Raw genomic sequence first — 26,984 nt, 5'->3', positions numbered from 1 at the left:
AGCCGGATGTGGTGGATGTGCCTGTAATCCTAGCTACTCGAGAGGCTGAGGTGGGAGGATCTCTGGAGCCCCAGAGGCAGAGGTTGTAGTGAGTGGGGATGGCACCACTGCACTCCAGCCTGGACAACAGAGCGCGACCCTGTCTCAAAAAATAATAATAATAATAATAAACAGTAAATAAATAAAATTCAAAGCTGATCTTGTGGAAGAATACAGCTGACTGCTGAACAGTTCAGGGGTTAAAGGGCACCAACCCCCGTGCAGCTGAAAATCCATAGATAACCTTTGACTCCCCAAAAACTGAACTACTAACAGTCTACTGTTGACCAGAAACTTTGCTGATGACATAAACGGTTAATTAACACATAATCGGTCTATGTATTATACCCTATGTTCTCACAGTAAAGTAAGCTAGAGAAGAAGAGCTGTTGTTAGGAAAATCATAAGAAAGAGAGAATATATTTGTTATTCATTACGTGGAAGTGGATCATCACGAAGGTCTTCGTTCTCGTCGACTTCACGCTGAGCCGGCTGAGGAGGAGGAGGGGGGTCAGGGGTTGGTCCTGCCGTCTCAGGAATGGCAGAGGTGGAAGAAAATCTGTGTGTAAGTGGCCTGCCCCGTTCAAACCCATGTTGTTCAAAGATCTACTGTACATAGCAATCGGGGGAAGGGTGATAAAACAGTGTGAAGTGACACGTTTATCAAATGGCTTATGCAATATGATCCCAACTTTTTTTAAAAGCTACATAACATGAAGAAAAGCCCAGAATGAAATGTACTAAAGTGCAGCATTGGCATTCTCTGAGTGGTAGGATTAGGGGTAACTTTCATTTTGTTCATTTTGCTTGTCGATCTTTTCAACACTAAGTATTATTTTATAATACAAAAGTCTTGTGAGTTTTTTAAATGAAGCTCTATCTTCCCAACTGAGTTTTTCTCAGGTTAGTATTAACAAAAGCCTGACTTGCTTGAGAAGACGGCCGCTACTGGTAAAGGGACAAGAGGAATACAGGGAGGAAGGAGGCAGGAAGGAGCGGGGCCTGCAGAGAACCCCAGGCTGAAAGGAGCCCCCGGGGCCAACCGGCTTGAAGCCTTCCCTGGACTTGTGCCAGGCACCGGGCACTGCAAAAAGCTATGTGTCTGCATGTGTAGAGAACTGCATTACGAATCTTTTTCCTTTTTTGAGACAGTGTCTTGCTCTGTTGGCCAGGCTGGAATGCAGTGGTGCGATCACGGCTCACTCAACCACCGGGCTCAAGTGATCCTCCCACCTCAGCCTCCTGAGTAGCTGGGACCACAGGTATGTGCCATCACGCCCAGCTAATCAAAAAAAAATATTGTGTAGAGACAGAATCTTACTATGTTACCCAGGCTGGTCTTGAGCTCCTGATCTCAAGCAGTCCGCCCGCCTTGGCCTCCCAAAGTGCTGGGATTACAGGCATGAGCCACCACGCCCCAGGCGGAAATGTATTTTTATGTGAGTTGTAGTTTAAAAAAAAAAAGTTGTGCAATAAGACTCTACAGTAGCCCCCGCCAAGCCCTACAGTAGCCCCTACCACGCCCTACAGTAGCCCCCACCAAGCCCTACAGTAGCCCCTGCCAAGCCCTACCGTAGCCCCCGCCAAGCCTTACTGTAGCCCCTGCCAAACCCTACCGTAGCCCCCGCCAAGCCCTACAGCAGCCCCCGCCAAACCCTACTGTAGCCCCCGCCAAGCCCTACAGTAGCCCTCACAAAGCCCTACCGTAGCCCCTGCCAAGCCCTGCCCAGCCCTGGCTGAGCCCTTCTAGTAATAGGGAACTTGAGAACTCGCCAACTTTATGATGTTTCTTGACAATACAAAGTGTTAGGCATTTTTATTATTATTATATTTAACAAGCGTTGGTTCCTCATCATGCCCAGCCAGCTCCCCTCACCCGCTCTCTGGGGCAGCAGCTCAGATGTTGGGAGGCAGCCACCATGTCACCCGCAAGTCCAGGCTTGCCTCCCCCTCCCATCCCCAGCTCCTTCACCGCCCTCCACCAGGAAGTTCTGAGCCACTTCCTTTTCTAAGGGCACCCTCCTCACACCCAGGCCACCTGGTCCATTAAAATATGATTCCCACCCTAGGACCGAGGCACCAAGCCAGGCCATTTTGCTCGTTTATTAACCCACAGGTTCATTTGAAGATCATTAAGTAAGCACTGGCCGTGTTCTTGGCATAGTGCTGGGTGCAGGGGAGTCACCCAAAGAACAAAAAAGGCTGAGCCCCCTGCCTCGGGGAGCCCCCCACTGGGTGGGGTGAGGCAAGTTGGCCCAGGTCATCTTTGTCACAATGAAGCTGTGCTCCCCATGAGGGCCAGCTGCGGTCCGATGGGACTGATACTCGTTCTGGTCGTGAGCCGAGAGAAGCCAGCCAGCCTCAACTGCACAGCCACCGCCTGCCGCCTGCCCTTCAGCTCCTCTGGGCCGGCTCCCAGTCAGGGCATGTTTCTTCAGCAGGCAGCCTGGGGAGGTGTCGACCTCTGACCCCCGGCTGGCCCCCGTCCAGGCTTCAAGGACTCCTGAGGGCCAGCGGCCAGAATGACCACCCGAGAGAACGGACTTGCTAACTGTCGAACTCTGTCAGCGCCTTTCACACCGCACACCTCGTTTGTCATGCCCTTGTGTCATTGTTATTTTTAAAGTCACCATTCATTAAGCATCTCCTGTGTTTGGCCTCTTAATATATTAGCTCTCTCTCTTTTTCAAAATCTACTACAAACTATAGTAATCAAAACAGCATGGTACTGTTATCAAAACAGACACATTTACCAATGGAACAGAATAGAGAATCCAGAAATAAATACACACATTTATGGTCAATTGATTTTCGACAGAGATGCCAAACACACACTGAGGAAAGGGCAGCCTCCTCAATAAACACTGATGGGAAAAAGATATCCACGTGCAGAAGAATAAATTAGGCCTTCATCTCACACCATATACAAAAGTAAGCTAGAAATGGATTAAAGACTTAAGTGTAAGACCCGAAACTGTAAAACTACTAGAAGAAAACATAGAAAACTCCATGACATTGGTCTGGGCCATTAAATTTTTGGATAAGACTCCAAAAGCACAGGCCACAAAGGCAAAAATAGACAAATGGGATTATATCAACTAAAAAGCTGCTGCACAGCAGAGGAAACGATCAACAGAGTGAAGAGGCAGCTGACAGAATGGGAGGGAATATTTGCAAACCATACTTCTGATAAGAGATTAATTTCCAAAATACATAAGGAATGCAAACAACTCTATAGCAAGAAGTCAAGTAATTCAATTTTAAAACGTGTAAGGGACTTGAACGGACATTTTTCAAAAGAAGACATACAAAGGCCAACAGGTGTATGAAAAAATGCCCCATATCACTAACTCTCAGGGAAATGCAAATTAAAACCACAATGAGACATCACCTCACTCCTGTTAGAATGGTTTTCACAAAAAGACGAAAGATAGTAAGTGTTGGGGAGGATGTGGGGAGAAGGGAACCCTTGTACACAGCTGGGAATGTGAATTAGTACAGCCATTATGGCAAAGTTGGAGGTTCCTCAAAAAATTAAAAATAGAACTACCATAGGGTCCAGCAATTCCACTACATGGTGGATATCCAGAGTATATAAAAGCAGTGGTCAGCTGGGTGCAGTGGCTCACACCTGGAATCCCAGCCCTTTGAGAGGACAAGGCAGGAGGATTGCTTGAGCCCAGGACTTTGAGACCAGCCTAGGCAACATAGCAAGACCCTGTCTCTACAAAAAATTTTAAAAATTAGCCAGGTGTGGTAGTTCATGCCTGTGGTCCCAGCTACTCGGGAGGCTGAGGTGGGAGGATCACTTGAGCCCAGGAGTTTGAGGCGGCAGTGAGCTATGATCACACCATTGCATTTCTGCGTAGGTGACAGACAAGATTCCGTCTCTAAAAATAAAACAGGCCGGGAGTGGTGGCTCACACCTGTAATCCCAGCAGTTTGAGAGGCCGAGGCAGGCAGATCATGAGGTCGGGAGATCAAGACCATCCTGGCTAACACAGTGAAACCCCGTCTCTACTAAAAATACAAAAAAATTAGCCGGGCGTGGTGGCGGGCGCCTGTAGTCCCAGCTACTTGGGAGGCTGAGGCAGGAGAATGGCGTGAACCCGGGAGGCGGAGCTTGCAGTGAGCCGAGATTGCGCCGCTGCACTCCAGCCTGGGCGACAGAGCGAGACTCTGTCTCAAAACAAACAAACAACAACAACAACAAAACACATTGATTTGTTCAGCAGCAATAGAAAAATAATAAACTAAAATCAGTATGTCAAAGAGATGTCTGCACTCCAGTGTTCGCTGCAGCAATATTCACAATAGCCAAGATATGGAATCAACCTATCAACGAATAAATGGATAAAGAAAACATGGTATAGATATATGATGGAATACTATGTACCTTTTAAAAAGAAGGAAATTCTGTTTTGTGACAACATGGATAACACTGGCCGACATTATGTGAAGTAGAATAAGCACCCATAGAAGATAAATAACGCATGTTCTCAGTTATACGCGGAACGTTAAAAAGTCACACTCAGTAGGAACAGAGTCAAAAGGTGGTCACTGGAAGCTGGAGATGGAGGGATTGGTGAGACGTTGGTCAGAGGACACAAAACTTCCGTTAAACTGGAAGGATAAGTTCTAAAGGTCTACTGCACATCACGGTGACTATGGTAAGTGTATCGTGCACTCGAAGATGGCTGATGGGGTAGATTCAAAGTGTTCTCACCACACACGATCATACATTTGTAAGGTAACGCATGTGTTCACTAGCCTGATTTAGTCGTTTTACATATATCAAAACACCATGTTGGCCGGTGTGGTGGCTCACGCCTATAATCCCAACACTTTAGGAGGTGGAGGTGGAGGTGGAGGTGGGAGGACTGCTTGAAGCCAAGAGTTCAAGACCAGCCTGGGTAACACGGTGAGGCCTTGTGTCTACCACACACACAAAAAAAAAGTTAAAAATTTTTGAGAAAACCCTCCATGTTGTACACAGAAATACAGACCATCTCTGTCAATTAAAAATAATTTTAAAAAAATTACAGCAGGTAAATATATATACAAATAATCTCTACTCATTGAATATTTATTTATTTATTTATATTTGTGACAGAGTCTCACTCTGTCACCCAGGCTGGAGTGCAATGGCACAATCTTGGCTCACTGCAACCTTCGCCTCCCAGGTTCAAGCGATTCTCTTACCTCAGCCTCCTGAGTAGCTGGGATTACAGCCATGCGTCACCATGCCCAGCTAATTTTTGTATTTTTAGTAAAGACGGGTTTTCACCATGTTGGTTAGGCTGGTCTTGAACTCCTGACCTCAGGTGATCCACCCGCTTCGGCCTCCCAAAGTGCTGGGATTACAGATGTCAGCCACTGTGCCTGGCCTGAATCTTTAAAAAGTAGATGTTAACATCCTGTTTTACAGATGAGAAAATTAAACTGAAAGGTTCATTTTTTGTTGAAACAATGACTATTAAGTGCTTGTCTGTGCCAGGGGTGGAGCTAGAAGCAGAGATAAAGGCTGTGGGGAGGAAGGCTGGTGTCTCTGCTCTCATCAGCCTGGTCTGGAAGCAGATGATAAACAGAAAGGCCGGCAAATGATTATAATCGCGATAAGCCTTATGAAGGCAAAGCAGAGACACGCTAGGGACATACAGCAGGATACCGACTTTGGCTGGCAGTGAGAGGCTGGCAGAGGGATGTCTGACCAGGGGCCAGTGGAGGAGGGTGAGGTTAGCCAGGGAGAGGCTGGCACAACTGCTGTGGGCCGAGGGATGGCATGTGCTAAGGCCCTGAGGTAGAGAGACACTTTGCCCATCCAAGGATCTGAAAGAAGTCCAGGAGGATTAGGGCAGAGGGAGTGGGATGAGTGAGCTGGGCTTACACAGCGAGGCAGGAGGTAGGTTCTTCAGGTTTCCAAGCTCTGTGAGCATCAGAATCTCCTGAGGAAGCTGATTTCAGTGCAGGCTCTGGGGCTGGCTGTGCGCTCCCTGGAGCCTCAGCCTGTGAGTCTGCCCTGGGACCTGTTTCCCCAAGTGGTGCCGAGGCAAGTGGCCAGATGCGGACATTTCAAGGTTGTTATTGGCCATCTGAAGGATCTGGGACTTCCCCCTTTTTTTTTTTGAGACGGAATCTTGCTCTGTGGCCCAGGCTGGAATGCAGTGGCATGATCTCAGCTCACTGCAGCCTCCACCTCCCGGATTCAAGCAATTCTCTGTCTCAGCCTTCCGAGTAGCTGGGATTACAGACACATGCCACCACACCCAGCTAATTTTTTGTGTGTTTAGTAGAGACAGGGTTTCGCCATGTCGGCCAGGCTGGTCTTGAACTCCTGACCTCATGATCCACCTGCCTCGACCTCCCAAAGTGCTGGGATTACAGGTGTGAGCCACCACGCCCGGCTGAATCTGGGACTTTTTCTAAGAAAGCAGAAGCCATTGCAACCAAAACCATTCAGCAGACAGGATTCGAACCCAGCTCGGTCTGATTCCAAAACCAGAAGGACGCCACGTCTTCCTTAAAGGAAGAAGGCACATCAGACCGTCTGTCAAGTGGGTCCACCGAGGGTCAGAGGAAGAGCCTCCAGACGAGGGAACGGTGTCAGCAAAGCCAGAGCCCACATGGGACGAGGCGGCCCCAGAGCCGATGGCCTGAGCAGAGCCAGTCATGTGTGTTACGGGTTTACGCCTTAGCAGAGGCCTCACAGCCTCCCTCCCCACGTGCGTCTCCATCTGAATCTCATTTTCGCTTTGCAATACCACTGTGAGAAGAAACTGCTGGGAGGTCCTTCCCCTTTCCCAGATGGATACACTGAGGCTTGTGCAGGTGACACTATTTACCCGATCACCTATGTAAAGTCAGAAAACGTGCCGGGGGTGCTGGGGCCCGGGAGGAGGCCGAGCTGGACTCGCCACTGGGCAGCCAAGGAGGCCGGGTGGTCCTGGCACACAGAGAGGTTACGGGGCAGCATGGCCCCTGCTGTCATCGACCACCTGGAGGCTGGAGGACTTGGCCTTTGGATTTGGATAGAGGAGCCCTCTGTCATGGGTGCTGTTCAGTTCGGGGAGGTCACGGAGGTCCCCAAATGGGGACGGTCTCACTGCCGTGCCGCCTTTGCTGGCCCCTCCCCACCCTGCGACTCAGTTTCCTCGTCTGTGAAATGAGGTTGAGCTGGTCGGTCGCTACCCCGTTCAGCTCTGACGCTGTGGGACTCTCAGTCTGCCTGGGTCTCTGATTCTGGAGGATGCTGGCACAATGAGTGTTTTGGGGCCGGGACCGAGGTGATCGGTGCCAAGAGGAACAAGGAAGTAAGGGGATGTTTCAAATACAGTTTCATTCCGGGCTGCTCTGGGAACTGGGTGGGGAACAGGCCCTGACGGCATCCAGGGACAGGGCCGGGATGTGTGGGGGTTGGGGGGGTGCAGGGAGTGGCAGGCCTGTCCCAGCTCTGTCTACCAGCAGAAGAATGGGCAGCTGTGAGCTCAGGTGCGCCAGGCGGGAGAGACGGAATCGGCTGCCATGGATGTCCCGGCAGAAGTGGAGGCCGAGGAGGTCCTCTAGAAAGGGATCTCGCCCTTCTCCACAGGCCCACAAGGAGCCCCTCTCTCCTTTCACACCCGGGACGGGCCAGCAGGACCAGAGCAGTGGCCATTGAAAGTACCATCCAAACAGGAAGACAAGGCCCAGGAGGCTCTGAATCCAGGTTCCCAGAGCTTTCCTGCCGCCACCCAGAACCCCGGCAGGGCCCTCACTGGCGGCTGGCCCTTCCTCCCCAGGAGCCAGAGCTCAGAACGGAGGCTCTCCCAGGGTTGGCCTCCACCAGGGCTGCAGCAGAGCCTCGGCCATCTCTCAGCCCTCCTGGACAGGGAAACCCCTCTCCTCCGGCTGGTTCTCCTGGGGTCAGCCTGCACGGCAGCCTGCTTCCTCCCACCTCCTGTTCCCCACACCGTCCCCACTACCGCCCTCCTGCACTGGGCCCCTGTCCTGCCTGCCTGTGCCTGATCTCCTGTACCCCGATCCATCTCTCTTCTCCTCACTTCTCTCCTCCCTCATGCACCTCTGGCCCCTGCCCATTGCTGAGATGGTTGACCCCTTTGGCCCTCAGCAAATTTAACATTCAGGAAAGATCCACATTTCATAAATCCCTGTAATTCTAGAGTTGGGAGATGCTCCATCGAAGGTCACTTTGGCCCATCCCGGCAGCCCAGGATTGAGGTCTCCACCTTGCCCCAGACACAGCCAGCCCCTCAGAAACCAATGCCTGCCAGCCAGACCCACGGGAGGACAACCGATGTGCAAACCAGAAGGCCAGTGTATTAATTTAAAATGGAAAGCAGAACTCCCAAGCTGGCTGAGCGCCTCATTTGCCAGTTGATTTGTTGTCCCCTTTGTGGGCCTGTCCGTCTTCCATGGAGGCTGGCGGAGACTGTCCCTTTGCGAGGATCGTGTCTGGTGACAGGGCTGCTCCTTCAAGCTTCTGGATATCTGAAGACGCAAATTGGAAAGCTTGATGAGCCTAGAAACAGGATTAGGGGAGAGGAGGGTGTGAGGCTGCGTTTCCCCAAACAGAGCATTCTTGCATGAACAGCTTTCCCAAAAAAGGAAAAAAAAGACAGTGGATGACAAGCTTGCAGAAGGCTGTGCTCTCACCTGCTTCTGGAAATTCACACTGCGCACTGGCCTAGTCAAAGCTCTGAAACAAACACCACTTTACAGGAAGTTTCCCAAATTCGTCTGACCATGAAGCTGTTTTCCCCCACCCTCCCCAATACTGCCCAACGGGCAAGGCCGGGCTACTCCAGGAATGATTTCCCAGGCCTCTCAGGTGGGGAGCTGGGTCCCCGTGTCCAAGGCCCCTGCCCTCCCACCAGGCTTTTTCCTGGGAGCAGCCTCCCGGGATGCCCCCTTCTTGTTCTCCTTGACCGGCTTCTCGGGTACATCCTTTCTCGATCCACGTCACTGATGCTGCCTAGGCACTGAGGGCCTGCTCCACCCTGAGGTCAGCCCAGGAGGCCTTTCTGTGCAACGGAAATACCATACCAGCAACGCAGGGACAAAAGGAACAGGTTACAGGGATTAAACACAAAAACATAAACTGTGGGTGCCCTGAACTAATAAAGGAGCAGTTGTCTCCAAGGGATTTAGACACAGTGGCGTGGACCTGGGCTGAGTTTTGGGATGAGGTCTGGGGAGACCAGAATTGCTCCAGTTTATAGAGTGGCCAAAATCTGCAGGGTCAGGGGTGATCTGGGAGGGAGGGGTGAGGAGAGCCTTAGGAAGGAAGACGAAGCCAGATCTAGCAAAGTAGAGAATATCCAGTTAAATGTTACTTTCATATAAACAGTAGATGATTTTTTTTAAGTATTATAATCACATACAAGATTTGGGAACCCTTATACTAAAGAAGATTTGTCATTTATGTGAAATTCAATGTGGCTGAAGGTCCTGTATTTCACCCGGTAATCCATGCAGCAGCAGGAGGGGGAGGCTCTGGTGGGGCGCAGCAGTGTGGGGGGTTGGGGGACAGACTGCCCACCTCTTGGCAACAGGCAGCAGCTGGCCATGCAGCATGGCCAGTGGCCTGGAGATCACAGTCAGAGCTCTCCAGCAGGTGGGTGCCTCGTGGAGATGGGTCATGGGGGCAGAAATCAAAGAGAAACGCCACGTCTCACACCGGGATTGACGCAGAGACAGAGGACGAAGCAGAAATGCCTTGTGGGATGTGGAGCCCAGGAAGCCACAGGCAGGACATGGGAGCCGGAGGCGGCACGAGAGCGTCACCCCCACCGAAGGATTCTCGGGGTCTTGGGAGAACTTTGCACTTGACGAGGGAGGCAGAACAGGCTTGATCCATTCTTATTTCTAGGCTCCATGGAAAGAATGACTCCAGTTGGCATTCGTGTTTTATGTTTGTATACACACACACACACACACACACACACGTACATATGGATCTGTGTGTGATCTGGTCTATTGGTCTATGTTGGTTTTACTAGTCTAACTCTCAGAATCCTGGTGATACCTTATTGTTATCCTTGTTACCATCATAAAAGGGACCTCAGGGTCCAGTGATGTAGTGTGTAGTTATGTATGCTGCTTTAGAAACATGAAGAAACTCAGGTCTGGGCCAGGCACAGTGGCTCACGCCTGTAATTCCAGCACTTCGGGAGGCTGAGGCAGGTGGATCGTCTGAAGTCAGGAGTTTGAGACCAGCCTGGCCAACATGGTGAAACCCTGTCTCTACTAAAAATACAAAAACTAGCTGGGTGTGGTGGTGGGCACCTGTAATCCCAGCTACTCGGGAGGCTGAGGCAAGATAATCACTTGAATCCAGGAGATGGAGGTTGCAGTGAGCTGAGATCACCATTGCCCTCCAGCCTGGGTGACAGAGTAAGACTGTCTCAAAAAATAATAAGTAAAAATAAAAATAATAAATAAATAAAAATAAACTGAGGTCTGGAGGCGTGAAATGGCTTGTCCAGAGCCACACGGCAGAGCCGAAACAAGAACCTCTGCAGTAACCACAGCTGTTTCTGCCATTCTAACTTCTCTCTCCACATTCAAACGAGTTAACATCTGTGTGTGTAAAATGGGAATCACAGGACTCTCTCACCGGATGGCTGCAGGATTAACTCAAACGGTACGTGATTAGAAGTGTGTCCCACAGGGGGGTGTTCAGTAAGGGCTGGTCGTTTTGACTATTATGTTTACACCTGTGTTTTTTCAGTCTGAAAAGCTGAAGGCATGACAGGATTAGAAGTGAATGAAAAGATGTATTGAGCGAACACCCGTGAAAGGAGGGTCTGTCAGTCATCTGCTGCTGCCTAACAAATGACTCCAAAACCGAGTGGCTTCAAGCCACAGACATTGAGTGTTTCACACAGCAGCTCACCGCTCCCCCCCACGCTCCCATCTCACTCAGCAGCTCACGGCTCCCCCCCACGCTCCCATCTCACCCAGCAGCACACGCTCCCCCCCACGCTCCCATCTCACTCAGCAGCACACACTACCCCCCACGCTCCCATCTCACGCAGCAGCACACGCTCCCCCCCACGCTCCCATCTCACGCAGCAGCTCACGGCTCCCCCCCACGCTCCCATCTCACGCAGCAGCACACGCTCCCCCCCACGCTCCCATCTCACGCAGCAGCACACGCTCCCCGCCACGCTCCCCAAGCGGGCCAAGGAGGCTGTTCTTTATTTCTGTTTCTTGATTTCAACAGATGCAGAAAAGGAGGAGCTGTTCTTTGAAAGACAGCATGGGCAGTGCAGAGGATTTGGGGCTCAGGGAGAAGTGAGACCAAGGAAGTCACAAACAGGTAATTTTCTTTTCCATCAGCTCATGTTTGCTAAGCTGCAGCCTGTCTCATCCTCCCGGTGTCCCCAGCGGGAGCCAGCCTGGGAGGGAGGCAGGTATTGAGGAAGGCTCCACGCAGCAGGTGGCCCCTCCACGGAGTGTTTCAAGACGGCAGAAATTAGCCAGGCCAAGAAAGGAAAGGGGTCTCTGGTAGACGGAGATGAAGCAAACATCCAGTTGTCTCCCTACCCCCCCTTGCCCTTCAGCAGGAGAGATCTGGGCCTCCAGGTGGCCCCGGCCAGCCCTGGGTGGATTGTTAGCTCATCAGTGCAGCTGGTTGGCTGATGCTGAAGTTCTAGGCAGGTTTCTGGGCCTGACCCTGGCTCCCTGCCTTGTCGGGTTCCCATCTGGAGGGCTCGAGCAGGAGCGACGCTGGCCAATCAGATCCTCAGATGTGAGTGGATACTGAAGGGTGGTAGGACCGGAATAGGTGGAGGAGGAACCCAGTGGTGGACTAAAGGGCCAGGACACGCTGTCCCCTCCTCTGCCCTCATCTGCCCTCCCTGTCAGGAGCTGCTTCCTCTGTCTGCTCCCCTCCTCCTGGGGAGGAGCTGGGGTCCAGAGCCCACACACTGTGTGCAGGATTGCAGGACTGAGGCTGAGTGCCGGCGTGAGGCAGGGGTGGGAGTGTCCAAAATACCTGCAGCCGGGAGACACCTGCACGCGCTTTCTCCATTCTTCCCGTTCTTACTTTAAAAAAGAAAGCAATATACAAATGTTTTTTAAAATCCGACATTAGAAAATCACATATATTAATTATATTTACTTTATAATTAAATGTATATATTTATATATTTACTTTATAATTAAATGTACATATTTATATACATTTACTATTAAATGTACATATTTATATACATTTACTATTAAATGTACATATTTATATACATTTACTATTAAATGTACATATTTATATACATTTACTATTAAATGTACATATTTATATACATTTACTATTAAATGTACATATTTATATACATTTACTATTAAATGTACATATTTATATACATTTACTATTAAATGTACATATTTATATACATTTACTATTAAATGTACATATTTATATACATTTACTATTAAATGTACATATTTATATACATTTACTATTAAATGTATATATTTATATACATTTACTTTATAATTAAATGTACATATTTATATACTTTATAATTAAATGTACATATTTATATATTTACTTTATAATTAATGTATATATTTATATATTTACTTTATAATTAAATGTATATATTTATATACTTACTTTATAATTAAATGTATATATTTATATACTTACTTTATAATTAAATGTATATATTTATATATTTACTTTATAATTAAATGTATATATTTATATATTTACTTTATAATTAAATGTATATATTTATATATTTACTTTATAATTAAATGTATATATTTATATATTTACTTTATAATTAAATGTATATATTTATATATTTACTTTATAATTAAATGTATATATTTATATATTTACTTTATAATTAAATGTATATATTTATATATTTACTTTATAATTAAATGTATATATTTATATATTTACTTTATAATTAAATGTATATATTTATATATTTACTTTATAATTAAATGTATATATTTATATATTTACTTTATAATTAAATGTATATATTTATATATTTACTTTATAATTAAATGTATATATTTATATATTTACTTTATAATTAATGTATATATTTATATATATTTAATTTATAATTAATGTATATATTTATATACATTTAATTTATAATTAAATACATTTAATTTATAATTAAATGTATATATTTATATATACATTTAATTTATAATTAAATGTATATATTTATATATACATTTAATTTATAATTAAATGTATATTTAATTTATAATTAAATTACGTATATTAGGGCTAGGTGCAGTGGCTCACACCCATAATCCCAGCACTTTGGGAGGCTGAGGCGGGTGGATCACTTGAGGTCAGGAGTTCAAGACCAGCCTGGCCAACATGGCGAAACCCCGTCTCTACCAAACAATACAAAAATTAGCTGGCCGTGGTGGCACGTGCCTGTAATCCCAGCTACTCCAGAGGGTGAGGCAGAAGAATGGCTTGAACCTGGGAGACAGAGGTTGCAGTGAACCAAGATCACACCACTGCACTTCAGCCTGGGTGACACAGCAAGACTCCATCTCAATAAATAAATAAATAGGCCGGGCACGGTGGCTCACACCTGTAATCCCAGCACTTTGGGAGGCCAAGGTGGGTGGATCCCCTGAGGTCAGGAGTTCGAGACCAGCCTGGCCAACATGGTGAAACCCCATCTCTACTAAAAATACAAAAATTAGCTGGGCGTGGTGTCAGGCGCCTGTAATCCCAGTTACTCAGGAGGCCGAGGCAGGAGAATCGCTTGAACCTGGGAGGCAGAGGTTGCAGTGAGCCAAGATTGAGCCATTGCACTCCAGCCTGGGGGACAAGAGCGAGACTTCATCTCAAAAAAAAAAAAGAAAAAAAGAAAGAAAAGAAAAAGAAAAAGAAATAAATAAATAATAAAATAAAATCACATATATTAGAAAATCACATATAACCCTCCCTCTCCATAGGTAAACTTAATAATTTTTTGCTCCTAATTTTCTCATCTACATATATATTTTAACATAGCTGAAACCACACTGTAGATACAATTTTGTAGTCTGTTTTATTTACTATATTAAGCATGTTTAATATTACTATATGTCTATAATTTTAAGGGAAGAGCTTCATCAAGTAGTTATACCAGAATTTAACAAACTTTTCCCTTATTATTATTATTTTTTAGACAGAGTTTCGCTCTTGTTGCCCAGGCTGGAGTGCAATGGCGCAATCTCGGCTCACTGCAACCTCCGGCTCCTGGGTTCAAGCGATTCTCCTGCCTCAGCCTCCAGAGTAGCTGCGATTACAGGCGCCCACCACCACGCCCAGCTAATTTTGTACTTTTTTGGTGGAGATGGGGTTTCTCCATGTTGGTCAGGCTGGTCTCGTACTCCCAACCTCAGGTGATCCACCCGCCTCAGCCTCTCAAAGTGCTAGGATTACAGGCATGAGCCACCGCACCCAGCCAACTTTTCCCGTGTTGTTGAATATTTAGATATGTTGTTTTTGCTTGGTTTGCTTGTTTCACTACTATAAATAGTTGCCATGGAAACTATGCATACAACTTTTCCCTCTCTTTTAGTATTTCCTTAGGATAGATTCCCAGAAGTAGTATTACTGCATCAATGTGTAGAAATCCTTGGTGGCTCTTAATACACATTACCAAATTACTTTTCAAAAATTTTGCACCTCAATTGGGCACAGTGACTCACACCTGTAATCCTAGCCCTTTGGGAGGCAGAGGTGGGCAGATTGCTTGAGCCCAGGTGTTTGAGACCAGCCTGGGGCAACACAGTGAAACCCTGTCTCTACAAAAACATTAGCCCGACATCGTGGCAAGTGCCTGTAGTCCCAGCTACTCAGGAGGCTGAGGCGGGAGGATGGCTTGAGCCCAGGAGGTGGAGGTTGTAGTGAGCCATGATGGCACCACTGCACTCCAGCCTGGGTGACAGAGTGAGACCCTGTCTCAAAAAAAAAAAAAAAAAGGCACCTAGAAATGTTTGAAAGTGCCACTTTCACCAAATCTTTGCAAGCAGTGGGAAGTATTTTTAAAAATAATTTTATAGTTCAGTAGTTTAAAAACCATTCCGTGGGGCCAGGCACGGTGGCTCATGCCTATAATCTCAGCACTTCAGGAGGACAAGACGGGCGGATCACTTGAGGTCAGGAGTTCAAGACCAACTTGGCCAACATGGTGAAACCCCATATCTACTAAAAATACAAAAATTAGCCAGGCGTGGTGGCGAGCTCCTGTAATCCCAGCTACTCAGGAGGCTGAGGCAGGAGAATTGCTTGAACCCAGGAGGCAGAGGTTGCAGGGAGGCGAGATCAAGCCATCACACTCCAGCCTGGGTGGCAAGAGCAAGACTGTCTAAAAAAAAACCATTCCATGTATTTTAATGTATTTTTTTTTACCACTTTTGAGAGTTAAATAGCTATTTTTCCTGTGTGTGTGTGTGTGTGTGTGTGTGTGTGTGTGTGTGTGTTCTCATAGTGAATTGTCTAAACAAGTCCATCCAGTTAGGATCTTAGTATTTTTCTTATCAATCTAGGTGAGTGTTTTCATTAAATACTGATACTGATAGGGACAATTTTGTCAGATTTGTTGCAAATATTTTCCTTTCCCTATAATTTGTTCCTTTTCTTTTTCTTTTTCTTTCTTTTTTTTTTTTTTTTTTTTTTTTTTTTTTTTTTTTTTTTGATGGAGTTTCACTCTTGTCACCCAGGCTGGAGTGCAGTGATGATCTCTGCTCGCCGCAACTTCACCTCCCTGGTTCAAGTGATTCTCCTGCCTCAGCCTCCCAAGCAGCTGGGACTACAGGCGCCCACCACCACGCCCAGCTAATTTTTTGTATTTTTAGTAGAGACGGGGTTTCGTCATGTTGGGCAGGCTGGTCTCGAACTCCTGACCTCAGGTGATCCGCCTGCCTTGGCCTCTCAAAGTGCTGGGATTACAGGTGTGAGCCACTGCACTCGGCCTGTTGTTTTTCGTTATCCTCTCCTTTTAAAATGATTAAAAAAACAGACTGGGCATGGTGGCTCACACCTGTAATCCCAGCACTTTGGGAGGCTGAGGCAGGCAGATCACGAGGTCAAGAGATCAAGACCATCCTGGCCAACATGGCAAAACCCCGTCTCTACTAAAAATACAAAAAATTAGCTGGGCGTGGTGGTGGGTGCCTGTAGTCCCAGCTACTCGGGAGGCTGAGGCAGGAGAATGGCGTGAACCTGGGAGGCGGAGCTTGCAGTGAGCCGAGATCGCGCAACTGCACTCCAGCCTGGTGACAGAGTAAGACTCCGTCTCAAACAAACAAACAAACAAACTAGTGGGTTTGGAGGCTGACCTGGGAAGACTGCTTGAGCCCAGGAGTTGAAGGTTACAATGAGCCAAGATCGCGGCACTGTACTCCAGCCTGGGGAACAGAGTCAGATCCTGTCTCAAAAAAAAAACAAAAAAACAAAAAAAACAAAAAAAACAGCTGGTGGGAAACAGACAGAAAAACCAAGGGTGCACCTGCGCACAGAGTCTCTGACAAGCCTTTCCACGCACCCGGCGTCACTGGGCTGCACCCAAGCAGGGGGGTCTGCCTGGCTCGGGAGGGGTTCACAATGCCGATCAATAAATAAATTAAAAAATCATTTTATAGTTCAGTAGTTTAAAAATCATTCCATGGGGCCGGGCACGGTGGCTCACGCCTGTAATCCCAGCACTCTGGAAGGCCGATGGGGGTGGATCACAAGGTCAGGAGCTGGAGAGCAGCTCCTGAAACCCTGTCTCTACTAAAAATAGAAAATTAGCCAGGCGTGGTGGCGCATGCCTGTAATCCCAGCTACTCGGGAGGCTGAGGCAGCAGGATGGCCTAGAACCCAGGAGGCGGAGGATGGAACGAGCTGATATCGTGCCACTGCACTCCAGCCTGGGCAACCGAGCAAGACTCTGTCTCAAAAAAAAAAAAAGTATTAAAAATAAAGCTAGAATTAATGAAGATCTGAAGGATGCCTTGCTTCATCAATTTCAGAAAGAAATAGAAGACCTGAAAAAGAAGCTCACAGAAGGGGAAGAAATATCAGGCTGTGACGTCAGTGGGTCAGATGGAGATGACAATGAAGAGGGTAAGATTGGAGAAGATGAAGAGAAAAGGAAAAGGGGGGAAACATAAAGTCTCCCCAGAGAAGATGGTTGAAACGCTGGTGACAGCGGTTGCGGAGAGAAAGGCACTTGAGACAAAGCTTGACGTGTAAGAAGAAACAAGGCTGCAGCTAAATTCGAGAAACAGGAAAAAAGATCTTAAAACCCAACAAGAGCATCAGTCTTTGCCAGAAAAATTCTCTGCCCTGGAGAAGAAGGTGATTGGTGGTGGTGTTGATTTGTTGGCCAAAGCCAAGGAACAAGAGAAACTTCTTGAAAAATCTCGTATGGAACTGGAAGAAAGGAGGAAAACAGCAGAGCAACTTTGCAGAGAACTTGAGGGAAAGTGGTGAGAATGCTTGGAAACTGAAGGAAAATATACCAGTTTGCAAGAGGAACCACAGGGAAAGACCGAGATCTTAAAGAAAGTTTGGGCCGGATGCGGTGGCTCACGCCTGTAATCCCAGCACTGTGGGAGGCCGAGGCAGGAGGGTCTTGAGGTCAAGAGCTCGAGACCAGCCTGGCCAACGTGGTGAAACCCCGTCTCTACCAAAAAAGAAGGCTTGGTAGAGTTACTGGTTTATAGTGTGTTCTTTAAGAATTCTTATGTTACATATACCAATAGTTAGGGTGTTAAAATAGAATCGTATTCTCTATTTGTGTTTAGATTATTGTAAAGTGGAAATGTAATAAGGTGAGGAGGTCACATCACACACTTGCCCCATGAATGGAATCCATTCCATATGCTATTTCATTCACTTTCTGGAGAAAGAGGAATTTTTTTGCAGCAAAAATTTAAGGTGACTTTGTGGTAGGGGGTGGTGCTACTTCATCCATAAGGTATTTTTAAAACCATGATTATGGTTTGGGTTTTTTTTTTTTTTTTTGCTTTGCTTCTGTTTCTTTTTAGTCTGTTTTTAATATCTTTCCCCTTCACTCTAATCTCAAGGAAAGTCCTCTTTCCTACAGAGCTGTGAATTAAAGAATGGACAGAGTTTACGTGTAAGTAAGCCAGGGTCTGCTCAATTTCCTAATGTACACATTTGTTTTCTTTTCGATTATTCCTTGTTTTTAAAAATACTAGGAGAGGCCTAGGCACAGTGGCTCATGCCTGTAATCCCAGCACTTTGGGGGGCCGAGGTGGGTGGATCACCTGAGGTCAGGAGTTCAAGACCAGCCTGAACAGCATGGTGAAACCACGTGTCTACTACCATTACAAAATTAGCCAGGCGTGGTGGCGCACGCCTGTAATCCCAGCTACTTGGGAGACTGAGGCAGGAGAATCGCTTGAACCCGGGAGGCAGAGGTAGTGGTGAGCCGGGATCGTGCCATTACACTCCAGCCTGGGCAACAAGAGCAAAACTCCGTCTCAAGAAAAACAAAAACAAAAATCCTAGAAGAATGGAAGAAAACATAGATCTTTCTTTCTTTCTTTCTTTCTTTCTTTTTCTTTCTCCTTCCTTCCTTCCTCCCTCCCTTTCTCTCTCTCTCTTTCTCTTTCTTTTCTTTCTTTCTTTCTCCTTCCTTCCTTCCTCCCTCCCTATTTCTCTCTGTCTCTCTCTTTCTGTCTTTCTTGTTCTCACTTTGTCACCGAGGTTGGAGTGCAGTGGTGTGATCCCCGCTCACTGCAACTTCAACCTCCTGAGGTTCAAGCGATCCTCTTGCCTCAGACCCCAAAGTACCTGGGACTACAGGCACGCACCACCACATCGGGCCAATTTTTGTATTTTTTGTAGAGATGGGTTTTTACCATGTTGCCCAGGCTGGGAAAACATAGATTTTCTAGTGCCCTTCAACTTATGCTGTAATCTAACTAATTTAAATAATTAATAACTTCAGCAGTATTACTGCAATCAATTTCAAAAGCCATGCTTTCATTGTACTTCATGTATAAATTGTATTTGTTCAAGTTGTATATATTGATATTGTATGTATATATGCAGCATGGTTAAATAAGAATAACAATTTTTTACCTAAAAAAAAAAGAAAGAAATGGACATAGCAATAATCCTGGACCAGAGGACAGCGCTGGATCTCAGCCTAGAAGGAAGGCCCTCCTGCAGACACCCTGGCCTGTGAGGGAGCAGGGCCCAGGGTAGGGGACTCGGGAGGTCTGGCCGTGCAGATCGATTATGGAAGCTGTGGACAGTGGAGAACAGTTTTGCTTTGTTATTTTGTTTTGCTTTGGCAAATGTAACTAGGACAAAAATTGTCTTTCCTTCCCTAGCCAGCTATGGGAAATTCTGTTACTAACCACTCCTCAAGAAACAAGAAAAGTGGTCAGACTCCTCCGAGCAGGTCAGTCTCTGGAGTTGGCCAACCTTTCAGTTTAGCTCTTCAAAACCCACGGCCTTCCTGCAAACCTTGGCAGTGGCCTCCAGTGGAATGTGAAGTGACCAGCAAAGTCCCACGCCAGGGGCTGGTGCGTGTTTTTGAAGGAGGAATCGTATCAGAAGCTGAAGGCAGCTCACATCACAACTTGTTTGCAGGGATTTTGTTGCATCTTTCGGTAAAATTAGCAAAAGTGTGACAGCGGTTATAGAGATGTCTGCTGAGCCTGGAAAAATAGCCAGTGGGTGACTGCCTCCCCAATGAGGCTGTGGGACGAGACCTACCAGGCTAGGCTGCGACTAAACTGCAGAATCTAATGATGGACAGTGGCACAAAAATCATTAAGCAGTTTTCGATCAAAACATCTTCCCACTGGGCAAGTATAATTTTCCCCACCAAGATCACCAAGATCAGACAAAGGGGCCGGGCGTGGTGGCTCATGAGTACTTACTGTGTGCCTGTTACTTGCCAGGCTGTGGCCACGGGAGATAAACCTGGTCTCCGGCCTCACGGAGCTTCCTGTCCAGTGGGAAATCTTTCCCCATCTGTCTGGTGTCCACTCCCTCTGCCTGCCGTCTTCCTCCCTCGCCCTCTTCCTCCCCCACCCTGGGCCTCGCTCCTCTCTTGGCACCTATGGGCAGAGAAAGAGGTTGCCCAGGTCATCAGCCACACCCCTTTGGGCTCGGTTTCCATTTCGGAGTGTGGCCTGGTCTCCACTCTCCCTGGGGAGGTTTGTGCATTAGTCACTCGGCTTGTGGAACATGGGTCAGCAGAGACGATGGGGTCACCAGGAGGACGGGGGAAGTCTGGGCTGCGGAGCAAGGATTTGCCCCAGGGTCTCACCGCCTCCAGGCCACTCTGGAATGACCACGGCCAAGCCTGTCCTGGGGAGAAAAGAAGGCACGGGCCGGTGATGGGTCTAGCTGGGGCTGGTGCTAGGTGCGGGGCCCCACCAGTGACGTGCCTGATCTGCCCACACACCAGGAGGAGGGCAGTCCCGGCTGTCCTGGGCTGGCCAGCACTGCCCTCTTCTCTCCCTTCCAGCCTGTCACAAACCCGGGCACTTCCTGCTTGGTGCCTAGGTTCAGGCCTGGGTCTTGCTCCCTGGGACCAAGGAGGGGCTTCCTCCCTGATCACCCCCGCCCCAGACGCCCCACCTTCGGTTCGCCCTGTGCCCACCTCTGCAGGCTCCCAGGAGCAGCCCTGCACAGCGCCTCCCCCACATCCAAGCTGAACCAGGCCACACCCTCCCCTGCGCTTCTCCTGCTCATCCATGGACAACGCTGCAGACCACCGAGTTGGCCCCACACCCTTCCTGGGGGTGAGGGTGTCTTCATGAAAATGGAGGGAAATAGAGATGCTCTCAGCACAGCAGTGCACCAGAGTCGTGAGGCCACCAGTGATGGCAAAAGAAAGGTGCACTGGTTTCGTGGCTGTGCCTTTCCGAGGGCCATTTTCTTTCACCCTCTCCCCTCCTCCATGGCTCCTAAAGTCTCACCTGCTGCAGGAAGAGGAAAATTGGACAGAGCCAAGGTCCCGGGTGGATGGAAGGGCCTCCAGGACCCCCTGGATGTGGAGGAGGGAGGGAAGAGCTAGGGTAGGGCAGAAAGAATCCCCAGTGTCCCCATCCCTGGGGAGGGCAGCACTGAACATGCAAATATTTGATGGATTTACAAGAAAGATTTCCTTCTGGAATAGACTGTATCTGTACATGCTTTCAGATAACATGGGAATAGCTGAAAAGTCCTAATGTCACGAGGAAGGGGTCTCGATCTAGATCCCAAGAGAGGGTTCTTGGATCTTGCAAGAAAGAATTCAGGATGAGTCTGTAAAGTGAAAGCAAGTTTGTTTGTTTGTTTGTTTGTATTTAGAGACAGAGTCACTCTGTCGCCCAGGCTGGAGTGCAGTGGTGTGATCTCGGCTCACTGCAACCTCCGGCTCCCAGGTTCAAGCCATTCACCTGCCTCAGCCTCCCGAGTAGCTGGGACTACAGGCGCCTGCACCACGCCTGGCTAATTTTAGCATTTTTAGTAGAGACGGGGTTTCACCATGTTGGCCAGGCTGGTCTTGAACTCTTGACTTCATGATCCGCACCCGCCCCCGGCCTCTCAAAGTGCTGGGATTACAGGCGTGAGCCACTGTGCCCAGCCCGAAAGCAAGTTTATTAAGAAAGTAGAGGAATAAAAGAATAGCTGCACCACAGATGGAGCCCTGAGGGCTGCTTTGCCCATTTTTAAGGCTCTCTCTTGATGATATGCTAAACAAGCGGTGGATTATCCATGCCTCCCCTTGCTAGACCATATAGGGGAACTTCCTGATGTTGCCATGGCATTTGTAAACTGTCATGGTGCTGGTGGGCATGCAGCAGTGAGGACGTCCAGAGGTCACTCTCATGGCCATCTTGGTTTTGGTGGGATGGAGCCGGTTTCTTTACTGCAATCTGTTTTATCAGCAAGGTCTTTATGACCTGTATCTTGTGCCAACCTCCTATCTCATCCCGTGACTTAGAATGCCTTAACCATCTGGGAATGCAGCCCAGTAGGTTTCGGCCTCATGTTACCCAGTTCCCATTCGAGATGCAGTTGCTCTGGTTCACACGCCCCTGACACGAATAACAACAGCTAAGGATGATCGAGTCTCTACCGCATGCCAAGCACTTAGCATTGTGACCGCTCTTTGTGGCAAATGCTTTTGATGTCTATGATACAGAGGAGAAAACCGAGGCTCGAGAAGGGTGAGAAAGTTGTTCGCAATCCTATACCCAGGCGGGAGTGGGGTATGCCCAGGCGGTCTTGACGAAAGCCCACGTTCCTAGCCATGACGCTGGTGAGGTGGCCACGGAGAGGAAGGGACCTCCCGTCACTCCGAGGCCCAGCTGTAGCCCTTGGAAGCCCTGAGCGTGGTGTGCGCTGGGGCCGGGCCTCCCGGGGCAGCCCCAGGCAGCGGCTGGCTGCGGCAGGGGTGGGAAGGCAGGGGTGGGAAGGGAGGGGTGGGAAGGCAGGGGTGGGAAGGGAGGGGTGGGAAGGCAGGGGTGGGAAGGGAGGGGTGGGAAGGCAGGGGTGGGAAGGGAGGGGTGGGAAGGCAGGGGTGGGAAGGCAGGGGTGGGAAGGGAGGGGTGGGAAGGCAGGGGTGGGAAGGCAGGGGTGGGAAGGGAGGGGTGGGAAGGCAGGGGTGGGAAGGGAGGGGTGGGACGGCAGGGGTGGGAAGGGAGGGGTGGGAAGGGAGGGGTGGGAAGGCAGGGGTGGGAAGGGAGGGGTGGGAAGGCAGGGGTGGGAAGGGAGGGGTGGGACGGCAGGGGTGGGAAGGGAGGGGTGGGAAGGGAGGGGTGGGAAGGCAGGGGTGGGAAGGGAGGGGTGGGAAGGCAGGGGTGGGAAGGGAGGGGTGGGACGGCAGGGGTGGGAAGGGAGGGGTGGGAAGGCAGGGGTGGGAAGGGAGGGGTGGGAAGGGAGGGGTGGGAAGGCAGGGGTGGGAAGGGAGGGGTGGGAAGGCAGGGGTGGGAAGGGAGGGGTGGGACGGCAGGGGTGGGAAGGGAGGGGTGGGAAGGGAGGGGTGGGAAGGCACACGGCGGGTCTGGGGCGCTCCCCTCCACCCTCCCTCCCTCATTCCTTCACGCAGGTTCACACTTGCAGGGCCGTCTGAAGGCTCTCTCAGCTCCTCTGGCTCCCTCCTTATTTTGTCTCACACAGTCACCTCCTCTAATGGAACCCTGGGGGGTTTAATCCCCATCTCGACGACTGCTTCGCGGAGGAGCCGGACGCACACTTGGCTGTGGATTTGTTCTCCAGCCACGCTCAGCTCCAGCCAGGACCGACACGCTGAAGCCGTGGGGCCGGGTGCTGCCGGCAGGGGGCGCGCGCGGACAGGGAGGCCCCACCCCGGCCCGCGGAGGACGCGCTCCCCTCCCAGCGCAGCCCCGGCCTCCGAGCCTCGGTCCGCTCCGCCTGCACCTGCCAAGCCCGGCGCGCTGCAATGCCTCGCTCAAGCTCACGTTAATTCCAAGTGAAGCTCAGGGGCTCTCAGTCCTGGGTGCTCATGCAACTCCGTGGAGAGCTTTTTATAATCTATGGGCCCCCGGGCTCGGTGGCTCACGCCTGTAATCCCAGCAATTTGGGAGGCTGAGGCAGGTGGATCACCTGAGGTCAGGAGTTCAAGACCCGCCTGGCCAACATAGCAAAACCCCCGTCTCTACTAAAAATACAAAAAGTAGCCAGGTGTGGTGGCAGGCACCTGTAATCCCAGCTACTGGGGAGGCTGAGGCAGGAAAATCACTTGAACTTGGGAGGCGCAGGTTGCAGTGGAGCTGAGATCGTGCCATTTCACTCAGCCTGGGCAACAAAGCAAGACTCCGTCTCAAAAAATAAAAATAAAAAATAGGCCAGCCACGGTGGCTCATACCTATAATCCCAGCACTTTGGGAGGCCGAAGTGGGCAGATCACGAGGTCAGGAGTTCGAGACCAGCCTGGCCAACATAGTGAAACTACTCCATTAAAAAATACAAAAAATTAGCCAGGTGTGGTGGCAGGCGCCTGTAATCCTAGCTACTCAGGAGGCTGAGGCAGGAGAATCGCTTGAACGCAGGAGACAGAGGTTGCAGTGAGCTGAGATTGCACCATTGCACTCCAGCCTGGGCAACAGTGCGAGATTCCATCTCGAAAATAAAAATATAAATATAAATAAATAAATAAATAAACAAACCTGGCCACGACCCAGGGACCATGCAACTCTTTATCACCTACAAACACCTGGAAAGCACATGTGGCAAACATGAGCTTTGGTGACAGGAAGACCTGGGTCCAGATCTTGCTTGCTACCTGCTGACTAGCTGTGTGACCCTGGACAAATTGCTGAACTTCTCTGAACTTGGTTTTCTTAGCTAAAGAGAGAGAATATAAGACTTTCATGCTTGTCAGGAGGATTCATGCAATACCATGTCAAGTTCTAAGCACAGGGTTCCCTCTGGTAGACCAGTCGTTCTCAGCGAGGACAGTGATGACCCCTAGTGGACAGTGTGGGAAGCTCTGGGGGTGTTCTCAGTTGTCACCAAACCAAGGGCTGCTGGCGTGAAGGGCAGGGCCTCAGGGCCTCCTGCAGTGCGTGGCGCAGTGATGCGCCATGAGGAAATGTCACAGATTCTACGTGACAAAATAGTTTTTCGAACAATTTTAAGACAAACTGAATTTTCCAGGAATGCAACTACTGTGTAAGTTGAGAAAGTTTCATAACGTGTTTTGTTCAGCACTTTTTACCAACAGCTGTTCACCGACGTGGAAATCTTATCACTGGCGGCACCTGCTGCATGTGGTATCTGAGTGGCCGTGACTCGTGCGTCAGCCCTCGTGTGTCACAGCAGTCACTTACGCACAAGCATCTGACCCTTGTAACATTAGAGAAATGCTTCTCACGCACCAGCGCACACAAATGCCTGCGGAACTTGTCAAAGTGCAGACTCCTGGGACCTGAGAAACTCATGCTGAGGTCCTAGTGTAGTCATGCCTAAGTGTGTGTGCAGAGAACACATTTATTATAAACCACGCTTCTCTTATCTCTCCTTTTTTTTTGAGTCTTGCTCTGCCACCCAGGCTGGAGTGCAGTGGCGTGATCTCGGTTCACTGCAACCTCTGCCTCCCAGGTTCAAGTGATTCTCCTGCCTCAGCCTCCCAAGTAGCTGGGACTACAGGCACCCGCCATCACACTGGGCTAATTTTTGTATTTTTAGTAGAGACGGGGTTTCATTATGTCAGCCAGGCTGGTCTCAAACTCCTGATCTCAAGTGACGTGCTCGCCTTGGGCTCCCAAAGTGCTGGGATTACAGGCATGAACCACGATGACCAGCCTCTTATCTTTCTTTTGTGCAACACTTAGGGCATCACCTTGGGTCGAGTTCCCCAAGAAACACTCTGAGAGGGAGATTTGTGTGCCTGTAGTGAATTAGGTCGTGCTCTCAGAAACACCTGTGAGGGGCAGATAATACAGGATTGGGCAGAGGGAGAAGTGGAGCTGTGATATAGTCATAGCAGAGGATGTAGCTGGTCCCTCAGGGCTTGGGCCTGGGGTGGCCTTCAGAGATGTCCCAAATTGATGCCGGAGTGGAGACTCGACCGGTCACTGGATGTGTGCTTCCCCTCCCACTAGGGACAAAAATGTGGCTCTCTTGGGCCTCAGCTGTGAGCTGTGAGCAGCCCACACTCCTGTAGCTAGAGGAAGGGTCTTGGTCCTGGATGACTGGTGTGGGTGGCACACCCCAAATCTGCGACCGAAAGTACACTGATGTTTAAACACGGTATGTGGACAGATTATATTACCTTTGGAATTTCATTTCAGTATAGTAAGGCACACCCCAAATCTGTGACCGACAGCAGGCTGATGTTTAAACACGGTATGTGGACAGATTATATTACCTTTGGAATTTCATTTCAGTATAGTAAGGCACACCCCAAATCTGTGACCGACAGCAGGCTGATGTTTAAACACGGTATGTGGACAGATTATATTACCTTTGGAATTTCATTTCAGTATAGTAAAGGTGTTGCAAAATATTTGTCCTAGAAAGGGAACACTGAGTTTCGTGAGTTTAGAGCCTCTGTACGGGGTAAATGGCAGAGGCTCCTATGACCAGAAATGACAGTTCACCAAGCTCAGCAAATACCTATTCAGTGCCTACCATGTGCCAGGCGCTGTTTTAGGCACTTGGAGATACATCGATGAACAAAGCAATGAAGGCCTGTCCTCTCTGGAGCTTACATTCCAGCAGGTGGCAAGGGGTTACAGGCTGTGATCACAGTTTTCAGTTTCAGGCCCACGTCTGCCCTCTGGATGACCCACAAGGTCATCAGTCAATGGGCACCTAGTTTACAGCAAACCCACCACAACAGCTGGACAGGCACAGAGAACTCTTCTCTCTGACCAGAGGATTTGTGCTTCCAAAAGTATGGAGGAAATTCCCATTGGCTTTTTTTTCTCGTTTCATCTTCTCTTTGGCCGCAGAGGCAGCTGCAGTCTCAGGAAGTGTGTGGTGGAGTAGGGAAGCTAAAGCCCAGGCCTTCAAGCCAGAAGGGGCGGGAGAATGAGCATGGGGTGGGGCGGCCCCAAAGCCAGAAAGTGTCACAGAGACTGAAGAGAAGGAGGTGGCTCAGGGCAGGAATCCCATGAAGCTGGATCCGAGCTCCTGGGCCCATCCTCGACGGCACAGGCATGCACCGTAAACTGCACACCGAAGGCCCTGAGAACTGAACCGTGAGTAGATTTTCACCCCACTCCCAGACTGGCCGCTGGTTTGTGCACGTGTGGGACGGATCTCAACCGCAAAATACAAAGATGAAAACTGAACTGATGTTGGAGCTGCCCTCACAGGAGGCAGACTGGAACTTGGGGTCTCAGCCTAAGTCAACTACCTGCTAAAACCAACCTATTGACAAACAAAAATAACATTCTCTGCAGGCTTTTTTAAACAAGACCCAGAATCTCATAACATCATCTTCACAAAGTCTAAGATACAATCCAAAACT

The 26,984-nt window shown here is 49.0% G+C and overlaps 1 protein-coding gene and 1 long non-coding RNA gene across 11 annotated transcripts in view; one reads left to right on the top strand and one right to left on the bottom strand.

The window, feature by feature from the left end:
• Window positions 1–8,398: 8,398 nt before the first annotated feature.
• TNK2 (tyrosine kinase non receptor 2) overlaps window positions 8,399–26,984 on the bottom strand; it is a 119,927-nt gene continuing 101,341 nt past the window's right edge. For 2 of the 10 annotated variants that reach the window (XM_063622080.1, XM_063622086.1), the window contains 3 exons: window positions 16,363–16,431; window positions 12,038–12,087; window positions 11,213–11,744 (listed from right to left, as the gene is read on the bottom strand). In XM_063622080.1, the coding sequence (XP_063478150.1) occupies window positions 11,583–11,744; window positions 12,038–12,087; window positions 16,363–16,431 (281 nt within the window). In that variant the 3' untranslated portion in view covers window positions 11,213–11,582. Of the gene's footprint in view, window positions 8,558–9,882; window positions 9,904–11,212; window positions 11,803–12,021; window positions 12,088–16,362; window positions 16,456–26,984 lie in introns of those variants that run through there. The other 8 variants (XM_063622081.1, XM_063622087.1, XM_063622084.1 and 5 more) reach the window with 8 other exon arrangements.
• LOC134733257 (uncharacterized) lies at window positions 11,307–19,373 on the top strand. Its single transcript, XR_010116763.1, has 2 exons — window positions 11,307–11,359; window positions 17,038–19,373. It is a non-coding gene; the product is annotated as an uncharacterized lncRNA (long non-coding RNA).

This window comes from Symphalangus syndactylus, chromosome 17 (genome assembly GCF_028878055.3).
Source record: "Symphalangus syndactylus isolate Jambi chromosome 17, NHGRI_mSymSyn1-v2.1_pri, whole genome shotgun sequence".
Taxonomy (NCBI): domain Eukaryota; kingdom Metazoa; phylum Chordata; class Mammalia; order Primates; family Hylobatidae; genus Symphalangus; species Symphalangus syndactylus.
Note: the sequence above shows the minus strand (reverse complement) of the source record. Positions and strands in the feature narration are given on the sequence as shown.